Source organism: Petaurus breviceps, unplaced genomic scaffold, assembly GCF_028583685.1.
Source record: "Petaurus breviceps papuanus isolate PSGF00001 unplaced genomic scaffold, PetGlider_PUasm1.0 558, whole genome shotgun sequence".
Lineage (NCBI taxonomy): Eukaryota > Metazoa > Chordata > Mammalia > Diprotodontia > Petauridae > Petaurus > Petaurus breviceps.
Window position 1 is genome coordinate 1,822,601 of NW_027186376.1, and position 11,500 is coordinate 1,834,100.

The 11,500-nt window shown below is 49.2% G+C and overlaps 1 protein-coding gene across 4 annotated transcripts in view; it reads left to right on the forward strand.

Annotated features, from left to right (window-relative positions):
• The window catches only part of RBX1 (ring-box 1), a 434,671-nt gene extending 423,602 nt beyond the window's left edge, over positions 1–11,069 (forward strand). For all 4 annotated transcript variants that reach the window (XM_069102882.1, XM_069102880.1, XM_069102881.1 and 1 more), the window contains 4 exons: positions 570–648; positions 5,526–5,596; positions 8,143–8,228; positions 10,870–11,069. In XM_069102882.1, the coding sequence (XP_068958983.1) occupies positions 570–648; positions 5,526–5,596; positions 8,143–8,228; positions 10,870–10,882 (249 nt within the window). In that variant the 3' untranslated portion in view covers positions 10,883–11,069. The remainder of the gene's footprint in view (positions 1–569; positions 649–5,525; positions 5,597–8,142; positions 8,229–10,869) is intronic.
• Positions 11,070–11,500: the final 431 nt, after the last annotated feature.

The following is an 11,500-nucleotide window of genomic DNA, read 5'->3' on the forward strand; positions in this document are numbered from 1 at the left end:
GGAAGGGGCGCCTGGGGGTGCAGCTGGTGCCGCAGTGCCCCCCCAAGCCGCAGTCACACTGAGGAGCAGAACTGGGGACCCCTGGAGGGGGGAGTTAGAGACCCCACCCGATCTGGAAGGGGCACCGGCCTCTGAGCCCGCCCATCACTTGGGACTTAGGAGATTTAGAAGCATGAAGGGGCAGTTCCCAAGCCCGTGTATGCCGGGGTCTCATCCCAGGATTAGCCCTTTGGGCAGCCTCTGCGGAGGGCAGCCCAGCTCCTGGAGCCCCCCATGGGTCTTGGAGCCCCTCGGGCGTCTGGCACTTGGGAAAGCTAATTAAGAAATGGCTCATTATTCCTTGGCTCGGCCTGTTTCAGCCTTTTGGGGAGTTGGCAGGGGGTAGTCGTTTCCAAATGGACCCCTTTGATTTAGACTAGGGTAACTTTTGTCACATAAAGGCTCCTCCGACTTGATGATCCATTTGGCTGAAGAAATGCTAGCTGCAGTTTGGTACAGCAAGATGGATGTGTTGCCTATAAGAATTGTGCAGTAAGTGTGCATTGTTGTCCCCTCTGTTCTCTTCACAGTGGAATGCAGTGGCCCTCTGGGCCTGGGATATTGTGGTTGACAACTGTGCCATCTGCAGGAACCACATTATGGACCTTTGTAAGTCATTGATTGGGGGGGGGGGGATGGAAAGGAGAAAGTGGCAGGGCTCCTGGCTGGCCAAGCTGGACCCCTTTTCTTCACAGCGATTCCAAGAGAAGGGATTCCAAGGCATCCAGGCCGGGCGCCTTTCACAGGGACTTTTACTCTCGGCTCGGAGGCAGAAATCTGTTCACATAGAAGTAGGGAAAGGCCACACTTCCCAATGAACAGTAGAAAGAGAGACACTGTTGATTCTCTCCATAATCTTGACTCTTCTGCCCAGGCACGAAAAGGCAGAAAGAAATAGTGAAAAGAAAAATAAACAGTCATGAAATGCCCCGCCAGGGCCATGGTTTATTGGGCACAGGCTGCAGGGAAGGTCAGAAGACTAAGGGAAAGCACTTTTCTGTGTCTTCGTCTTGATGGAGACTCACCGGAGCTTCACATTCCCGATCCAATGGCTCAGAGGGAATTTTATTTACATCTTTATGTGCCACTTGGGACACGGTGGCTGCTGAACACATGCTGTTGGATGGCTATCCTTTTAGTAATAAGGACAGGGAAATCAACCAGGAACACTTTAAAAAGCCCATCTCCAGGAGTTGATGTGCAAAAATGGTTTGTTTTGTAATCAGCAATCAGGCCAAGAAACCTACAAACACCCAAAGTTAGTTCTTTATTTTGGAAATAGCTTCAGGGAACTGTGATATATTTTCATGATTAAATTATCAGCCAGGGGGAATAGTCTGTAATCATAGCGACATTTTCTAAATTAAAAAATAAAACTCATTAGTTGCTGGTGGGAAGTAACCCTGGCTCTTACAGTTTTGTAGTGTATTGATTGGTGGTTGGCTAGACTGGCTTTCTTTTAGGTAGCGCCTTTTTGTTTATCTGTGGGTCTGAGGCTTTTATAAAGGGAGAAAGGAATTGGTTAGTGTTCCTCTTTCAAATGTGGGCAAATCCACAGCTTCCAAGAAATTGCAAGTACATATGCAAATATTCTTTTTCTACGTGTGTGTTGGATGTCTATTTGAAAGATGCCAATCACAGAAGAACATATGTACAGCCTTAAATGTGGGTGGGTGTGGTCTCTGATTACAACCATGCCAGTGTCTATACCTTGATGGTTTCATTGATTGGTCCTTGCCTAGAGGTAAGAGGATCAGACTTGGGTTCAGTCTCATATAAAAGTTGCTATGTAAAATGTTATGCACATTTCCCATTATTCCCTTAAATAACTATGTATTGTAAAAATTTGTGTTAGTTGCTGTTAGAGAACCAGCCTTACTGGTGTCACAAAGAGACTTAAGTCCATATTTGCTCTCTTTTCTTTTTCTCTTAGACCTTTTTGAATGAATGTAGGCCTTAGGGATGCTGCCTCTCCAAGACTCACGAACACACATTCATTGTTATTCTTGGTGCTATACAGCAGTCATATGAGAATGGCTTCTAAAGTGCTTACGCGCCAACGTCTGGCCGTCTGACGCTCTCAGAAAGCATTGGAGCTGTCAAGATCGCCCTCCTTTTTGGATTCTAGTTTGACCAAGCCATCCTCCTCTCTGCTCACTGTCTTAGTAGCTTCACTGAAAGCCTCTCCCTCCTTGGGTGAACAAAACAGGGGAGGCTAGTATCAGTGGAGCTAGGCTGGGACTAAAGGCTGCTGGCCTTAGGATACTGACCCAGACGTGGCCGGCATCGGTTCTAAGCATAGAATGTACCTGACGGTACCTTCTGAGAATCCCCAGTGCACTTGAGGTGAGGTTCTTCAAACCCGCTGATCACCATGAACGTTTTCTCAGAAGGTTCAGATCCCCTTCTTGTTCTGTCAGCAGTAATTAGTCTCTTCCTGAAATCAGCCCTTTCTCCCTTTGTGTGCCCTGTACTGGAGAGGTGAATTCGTGTCAGGTAGAACCATCTGCCTTCACTGTACTGAGAGCCAGATAACTCAATGCAGACTTTACGTGGCTTCCATTGGGCCCTTCCAATTGAAATTAAATTGGGCCCATGGGAAGCAGAACTCTCTCACCTCCTTTTTGTCCTCAGCCTCTTTCTGCCATGTCTCCTCTTCCTCCTCAGCTCCCACTGTTGTCTTGATAGCTGTCCTTTCCTGTTTAGTAAAATAAAAAGGACGTCTTCCCATTTGCTCACCACTGTGCCTTGATTCTCCGAGGCCTTGATTAAGTACTTGTTGACTGACTTCATTGAATATACTTCCTTGCAGTCCATCCTTCTAACCGGCCATTTTGGGTCTTCTCTCCATGGGTCTCACCTGCCTCTCCAAGTCCTCATCTTACCCCCAAGGCTTAGTTGAGAGACACCCCCCTCACTGGAGCCCTTCCCAGATCCCTCCCCATTGTCCCCAGCTTTTCCTCAAAGCTCTCAGTTTGATCCAAATGTCCAAATCCCAGAATCCCTTTATCTCCTACCCGTGATGTGTTTCTTCACTTGTGTGGTATCACCTAAGAAAACGTAAGGTCCTTGAGAGCAGGGACTGTTGGGCTTTGGACTTTTTCTCATTAGCTAGTGTGATGCATGCAAATATTGGCTGAATTCAATAGACTCATGAGTTGTGAAATGAAGGGCCTTTTCCTCATTAAAGGAATTTCAGGCCTTGAATCAGAAAAAGGGGGAGACAGGCAAGGAGCCCCTGAAATCACAGGAGGATAACGTGGCAGACATTAAATGTAATGACTTGTTGAAGTGATTGGGGGAGGGGAAGGGAGCTGGCAGAGGACAGGGTCTGCTTCCTTCCAGCCAGCTGTTTTCATGTTCCCCAGGAAAGGCCTGACCTGCCAAGGCTGGCAAGTGCCTAGCCCTGGTAGTTTCTGTGGGCTGAGCCATCTTTTGACTTCTTTTAGAGCCTGCACAGGTCTGCAGGACATGGCCTTCCTCAGGATCATTTCTTCTGTTGGTCCCTGACTTGACCCAAGTCAGACACTGGATTCACCTAACTTTGACCTGTCCTTTCTTCTCTGCCTCCAAACTGTCAAATGCAGATTTTATATTTTCTCATTCATTTGATCCTTGTTTTAAATATTTAACATCTGTTTGTTTTTTTAATTTCCTAACCCTCCTCATCTGATATCCTGGTTCCTACCCCTATGCCGCCTCCGTTATTTCAGGAAATTTCTGACTAAGAAAGAGCATCATTATAATCAGGCTCTTCATAAATGATGATTGTACTTAACTAGTGTATTTCTACAAATAGCCTCTTTTCTGTACAGAACACTGTACCAGATCCTAGCCAAACTAGAAAGCTCTCCACCTTCGGAGAAAAGCCGGTGATGTCCTGATCCTCACTCTTGGGCTCTGAAGTTCTTGCCCTAGTCATGGCCTCTCTCCTTTAGCTAGGTTTCTGTCCTCCTCTACTCATTGTCCCTCTAGTCCTTGAGAACCTGCGTGGTCATTTGCTGTCCCTTAGGTAAGCAGTAGCTTTAGGTCTGCATTTGGGTGAGCCCTTGGCAATGAGTGCAGTGAGCGGGTTGAAGAGGGGGAAAGTGAAATGCTTCTTTAGGTGGGGGCCCTCTGTTAAGCAGATCCCTCAAGGAACTTGTGGAGGCCTCTCATCTTCATTTCAATAGCCTGGCTGGCTGGGCTCTTGGACCCACCTTTCCAGTCAGCACGTGGTTATAATTTTTCCTGTAGTTATCTGTTTTTAAAGGACAAGTTACTGCCAAGTTTACATGTAAGACAGTTGAATTCTACAAATGTTAAGTACTTCTGTGTAAAGCAGTGTTCAAAGAAGGGATTAATGCTCAGACCCTGACCTCAAGAAATTTGTCCTCTCATGGACCAAAGGAAATATGCCCAAATAGGTCAGATACAAATTAGAACAGGTGAAGGCCAAAGAAATTCACAAGAAATTTGAGGAAAAAGAGGTGGCTTCTAAGCAGGAAGGGTTAGACAACTCTACTGATCCAGCAAGGTGGGGCTCAGGCAGCTTGCAGAAGGGATCCCTGTTCAGTACAGCTTGGAGTCAGTGAAGGAGTCTCAGGTCTGAGATTCTATGCTTCAGAGAAACCTTCATGAGTCACGTTGGGCGCCAAAGGGAGAGAAGGATGTCAGGAGGGTCAGGGAGGGGAGACAATCCATTCTGGGCATAGGGGAAACAAAGATATGGCAAGAGGGACTTGAGCTGTCAGTCTGGTATGACTGAAGCATCAAACGTTAGATCAGGAGTGTATGGGGCGGCCAGGTAGCACAGCGAGTAAGAGCACCGGCTCCAGTGTGGAGAAGACCTGGAGATCGAATCCCGGGCTCAGACACTTAGCACCCACCCAGAAACACCTGGCCATGTAACCTTGAGCAAGTTACTTAACCCCAATTGCTTAGGGGCGGCCAGGTGGCTCAGCGAGTAAGAGCACCGGCTCCAGTGTCGGGATGACCTGGATCAAATCTGGGCTCAGATACTCAGCACCACACCCAGAAATAACTGGCTGTGTAACCTTGAGCAAGTTACTTAACCCCGATTGCTTTAAAAAAAAAAAAAGATCAGGAGTGTGATGGAAAGAAATGTAAGTTAGAGCCAGATGAGGGAGGACACTAAATGCCAGGAATTGGGCTCTGTGAAGTAGGAACCCATTGGAGATGTTGGAGCAGGAGAATTATGAGAGTAGGACCTTTGGAAGATTATGCAGGTGGTGATGCAGAGGATGCATTGGAGAAGGGTCAGGGCTAGAGGCAGAAGGATGCCTGGCAGGGTAGAAAGAAGGGGAAAGAAGATTGCAAGGTTTCAAGCCTGAATAGTGGGATTTCCACCTGCCAATTTTCCTTAACTTTGCTTCCCCCATTTCCACACACCCCCTTGCAGTAATTGTCACAGTGCATAGACATTTGCTGTCACAGACAGGTAAAAGGGTTCCTGCTCCTGAGATTGTGTAATCTTGTTCCCACAGGTATAGAATGTCAAGCCAACCAGGCATCTGCCACCTCTGAAGAATGTACTGTCGCATGGGGAGTCTGCAATGTAAGAGAAGCATCTTTACGTACCAGCAGACATATTACTCCCTTGTCTGTTCGGTCAGGTTTGCAGTTAATTAGAAAACATTCCCACACAGCTCCACCCAAGGGCACGGGGTCAGTAAGGTTTTTAAAAATCCTTCCCCTGGCTTTACTTATTGCTTCTCTGGGCCAGTAACTATTTGCAAGGTGCCATTATGCAGCACTGCTGTAAATAGCATAGCTACTGGCCCCTTCTTTGCTCATGCTGTCCTCTTTGCAAAGGCTCCCAGCTCTTGTGTGGGTCACAGTGGACAGTGAAAGGAATGCCAAGGCCAGCACAGATCAGATAAGGCAGCCCTGCCCCTGGGCACAAGGCTGACTTTTTAACAAATGTTTTTTAGAGAGTCCTTTCAGTGGGCCACACATTTATTTATTTATTTATTTCCAGTACCATTTAGAATGCTTAAGGAACTCTTCCCTGAAAATGGCCTTCAAACCTCTGGAACATTTGCTTCACTGGTCTTTTGGGTTTGTTTGTTTTTTTTTTTATCTTTTCAATTAACAAGCATTTTTTTTTCTCCCTCTCATTTGTCCCTTTCCTACTGGGAAAAAGGAAAGATAAAGAAAACCCTTGTACCAAATGTGCATAGTCAGACCAAAGAAAATTCCCCTATTGGCCATGGCCAAAAATGTGTGTCTCATTGGGCATATTTTGTCTGTCACCTTTCTGTCCAGAGGGGGCTTCACTTTGCTAGTCTTGATGGTACCAGATAAATCTTTGCAGAGCAGTTTGGAGCTAAGTTGGTACGTAAATTTGAGGGCTGAATCAGCATTAACCCAGAAGACGCAGGTGCCAGCCCCTTTGCTCTTTCAATGATGCCACTTGGCCGTTTCCAGGGAGGCATCCAAGGCCACGTTGTTGGCCTGTGTGCATGCCGCTCCCTGGGGCAGAGGAGCATGCTGTGGGACCAGTAAATTCTAGTCTCTAGTCGTGGCTTCATGGTCAGGATAATGTCGTGATGTCAAGTCATCTAAATGTGCCAGGACCAGTCTCTTTCCTTGTGCTCCCCACTTTCCACACTATGTGGCCTGAGACCACAAGGCTCTCAGAGAAGTCTGAGCTTCTTTGAGATGGCCAGAAGCTCCCCTTTGGGCTGGAGAAGTCTCCTCTGACCCTTGGTCCCCCCAACCCTCACTACCATGAGAAGGCTGCTTGGTGCTTGTGGGACCTTGGATAAGTCACAGCCTCTCAGGACCCAACCTTCCTTCTAGCTCTGACTCTTCTCCTAATTCCTTTGAGCATTTTTCCCAAGCCATTGTCCAGCTACCTCCAGACAATTAGGATCCAGCAGAGGACCCTGACCTCTGCTCTCTGCATAGGCTCTGAGCCCCTGTTTCCCTGAAATCTCTTCTCAGACTGAGGTTACAGGGAAACACTTCTGTGTGGTGACTGTCTCACCCCTAGGCAATTTAGCTGCTCCAATAGGAGGAAGATGGAGGTCAGAAAGAGCTAAGTTATCCTGCTGCCAGGTCTGTGCCAGCCAACCTTTGCCATGCCCATCTGGGGCAGGGTGGAGGAGGTGCTGGTATGGGTCAGGGCAACCCCACAGGGGCACAGACCCATACTCGGGGGCTAAAGGTCCTTATAAGAGCCCATGGCCAGCACTCACTGGTGGAGAATGGGGCACAGTGTCTCTGTCACTCTTTCCCAGGGAGCTCTTGTGACTCTTCCCAGGCCCAGCTACTGCCAGGTTCTCTATGTGGCACAGTACTCCTCCTCCAGCATGCCCACCATGCAGTGGTTCCAGCCTTTATTTACTCCCCCTGAATGTGACTGTGATAGTTAACACAGCTCCTTCCCCCTCCTCCCAGAACTCTGCGGTGCGCGCTTGCAGACCCGCTTGGATGGCAGCTTCCTCATCCAGCCCCATGGCCTGAGTAGGAGGCAGCCAGCACTGGCGGCTACATGCAGGGCATTCTCCATAGGCAGTTATGTAGGGGTGGGGGCCCTCTGATAGCTCCCTCCAGGCTCCCAGGGAGTGGCCTCACTCTCTGCCCCTTCCCTTTACCTGCTGACTGCTGTCTCAGTCCCTTCACCCCAACTCCACATCCACTTCACAAAGGAAGGATGCCTGACTGTGCTGACCGTAGTCTGCCCTTCACGCGGCTTCCTCTCAGTGACTCTGCACTGCTCCATGCTGACCGAAGCCACCCTTTGCCGTTGTGAGGCAGCAGAGGAGGGAGAGCTGGTCTCCGTAGCCCGGGTCCTTGTGGACGGTTCTGAGGAAAGAGTCACAAAGGCTGGGGCCCGTGGGCCGACTCGGGAAGGAAGGGCTCAGCTGGCAGCAGAGGAGGGAGAGCTGCATGCTGGCCTCCTCCACTGCCGATGGGCCCCCTTCCTACAGTGTCTGCCCTGTGTGTCCTCTGAGAATGAGTCTCTGCGCACGTGCAGGAGAGAGGTTTAGGCTTTGTCAGATTCCTCTCACCATCCCTCTCCCCTGCTTTGCTTGTGAGGTTGTAATGGAGAGAGCAGGGGACATCCTCCTTAATGTGCTTTGCCTTCTTTTTCAGCACGCCTTCCACTTCCACTGCATCTCCCGCTGGCTCAAAACCAGGCAGGTGTGCCCGCTGGACAACAGAGAATGGGAGTTTCAAAAGTAGGTGCTCTGGGCCGTTTGGTGTGTGATGTGTGGGGGCGGGGTGGAGACAAGGAGGGAGACTGATTGTGCTTGTGGGGTCTTTGGGTGAATTGAGTAAGAACTGTTGAGGTGACTGTAGGAGGTGCCCCTGAGGCAGGAGACTTGGCTTCCAGCCCCTACATTGCAGACCCTCACTGGCTGCGTGAGCTGGGCTGGTGACATCGCATCTCATCTGAAAACAAACTGAAGGATGCTTGCACTCCCAGCCTCCCAGAACTGTGAGGAAGGAGCTTTGGAAACCATAGCAGTTAACGTTGCTGACGTCCTTTCTCACTAGAAACTAAGGCATGCTGCTTGTTAAGTTCAGTAAATCTGTGCCTAGAGGACAGAAGACGAGTTTCCTGCCCTAAAATGCAACCATACAGCAGCCTCGGTTGCAAGACCAGCTGTCTTTGGCCCATGAGAAGGTGCCCCCCGTTTCAGCTCAGATCCCTCCAGAGGCCCTTGACCACGTGAGCAGGAGCTAGGGGGGTCTTCACCCTTCTGCCTGGATCCCAGAGATTGAGGGGCACAGACCACTCTCAGTGTCTAGCATTGATCTGCATTGGCCGAGCAAAAGGGGCTTTTGGTTACTCAGTCTCTGCCTTGCAAAGTGGAGAGGCAGCGTAGTAGGGGTGTTTTTGGCTTTGGAACCAAAGGACCTAGGTTCAGATCCTGGCTCTAATTCATACCTGTGTGGTCTTAGACCAGGGGTGGGGAGCCTGCCACCTTGAGGCCACAGGTAGCCCTCTAGGTCCTCAGGTACAGCCGGCCCTCTGACTGAATCCAGACTTCACAGGAAAAATCCCCTTCAGAAAAGGATTTGTTCTGTAAAACGTGGATTCATTAAAGGCTGTACCCAAGGGCCTAGAAGGCCATGTGTTTCCCACCCCTGTATGAGACAAATCACTTAACCTCCTTGGGTTTCAGTTAAATTAGATGTTCTTGATGGTCCATTTTTGCTCCAAAACTTAGGATTCCAGGCCTCTAAGGAGATTGATCAGAACCAGATTGAAAGCACTCTTCCTAACATTGAGTGCTGCGCTATCTAATCATTGATTTGACAATTTGGGGTGTTCTTACTAAAAACTTTCCAGAACCTTCCATAACACAATTGGGTGTCACATGGATCTTGTTTTGGTGCCTGTCCAAGAAACTGGAAAGACCTAGTTCATGATGTCGTCCTGGAACGTGAACCCCAAAGGCTGATTTTTACTAAGATACCTGCATATTAATCCTTAGGTTTCTATGTATCGACCAGGTTCATTATTGGAATATAGATGATGGAGGGCTGGGGCCATGATTGAAGATAAGGATGCCAGAGAGACAAGCACTTGGGTTGGCATAGACCCTGCTTGGCCATGCATCTTTGGCTTGAGGAAGCCCCAGGACAAGAGGGGCACATCCCCTGGGTGGGGCTAGCCGAAACCCGAGTACTGAACTCATGGTTTAAGGAGGCTACACTTCCTAGGATCAGCCTTTCTCCCAGATTTCCCCAAGATAAAATAAGGCCAGCTGCAGAATCAGGAGTATGGAGACTAGCATTCTGGTCCCAACTCTTCTACCCACTTACTTTGTGACCTGAGTCCCAAGGTGATTCACAGTCCTGTCTGTGAAAGGAGGGGATTGAAGTTGATGTTCTTTAAGGACCTTGCAGATACCGCCCAGAGCTCTCCAGCCCTCTCCTGAGCTCTAGGCTTTCTGTCCCTACCAGCTGCCCATGGGGCCCTCCTTCCAGTCAGGCCGGTTTTTGAAACCTCCCAGCTGCCCTCAGCTCTTCCCTCTCCCTCATCCCCTATAGTTAATCAGTTGCCAAGTCTTGCTAATCCTCCCTCCCCGACATCTCTCCCGTTCCTCCTCTTCACTCTCATGGCAGCTTCCCCAGAGTAGGCCCTGTACTCTGGACTGCTGCTAAACTGCTCCCTAAGTACTGTCCCCTCTCCTGTCCATTCTCTGCTCACTGCCTAATTGATATTCCCCAAACATGACGGGGCCAGGTCCTATGGCTCTAAGACAAATTCACATTTTCTCTTGTGCATTTAAGCCAGCCGTTTTTTCTCACCGTATCTCCTGGGCCTCCCTTCACACCCTGTTCTATGTTCTAGCCAAAGCGGCCTGCTCTTTCTCCAGCACAGCATGTCCTCTCACCCTGTGCCCCCCTTGCCTCAGGTTGAAGCCAGAGCTGCATTGTAGATGAAGCTGAAGGCCTCCACCCCCATCCCCCCAGTGCCTTCTACATCAGCTTGACATGTGCTGTTTATCAGGACTAGAATTTAAGTGTCTTAAAGGCAGTTTGTTTTTGTATGTTAGTGTCCCTAAGGCTCAGCACACTCATGGGTTATGTGTATGGATGCTTAAGAAATGATTGTTTAATTGGATTGAATGACCACAGTTGCAGGGGGGAGGCTGAGTGCAAAGCTGAGCCAGAGCTGGAAAAGCCAGGAAGGCCCCTCATGTCCCCTGTAGAAATGGCCAGCCTCTGACAGGTGACTGGGGGAAGGAGACCGGGCACGGGAAGCGGCAGAGAAGAGCTGGTCCTGGCCGCAGGCCACATGTGCCTGTTACGGTGTTCCTGCTGTCATATTCCGAAGGAGATAATGTTCTGCCTTTGATTTTTCAGGTATGGGCATTAGAAAAAGCACCTTCTTCCTCAAGATTATCACTTGTGTTTGCTACTTGATGACTTGCTGTCCTGTTGCCTAATTAATTATACATGAGTTAAAGCCAGTCTTGGGTCTTGTGTGCAGCGTCTCTCGAGTTTGGTCTTACTGCCACCATATTGTATTCTATGTGAAATAAAGCCCTGTTGGATCCAAGGAGCTGCCTGTTTCTCGCGTGTGTATCTAGCATGACTGGGATGCAAGGGTCTTCTCTTCCCAGACTCACTTCACATCTTTGAAGCGTATGAAGGCTGTTGGATTGGTATGAACATGGAATTCTGTGGTCTGTGCCCGGCTGGAGCATTGCTAGGCAGAGGCTGAGCAGGCTTGCAGAGGAATGTCCTGGGGACCAGCCTGGGCCTTGCTTGCCCTCTTGGCACCTCTTCCTCACTGTCCCATCAGTCCTTCTGTTAGCTTGGCAGGTTTGTCATCCACACCACACCCCATGCTCAGTATCCTGAGTCTTCCCCTCTCTTTACACTCTCTTGGGGACTTCATAAATTCCTGTGAATTCATCTAGCGTGTCTGCATAGATGACACTCCCACTCCATCTCCTGGACATTTACACCTAGGCCTCTCAAGCTCAAACAC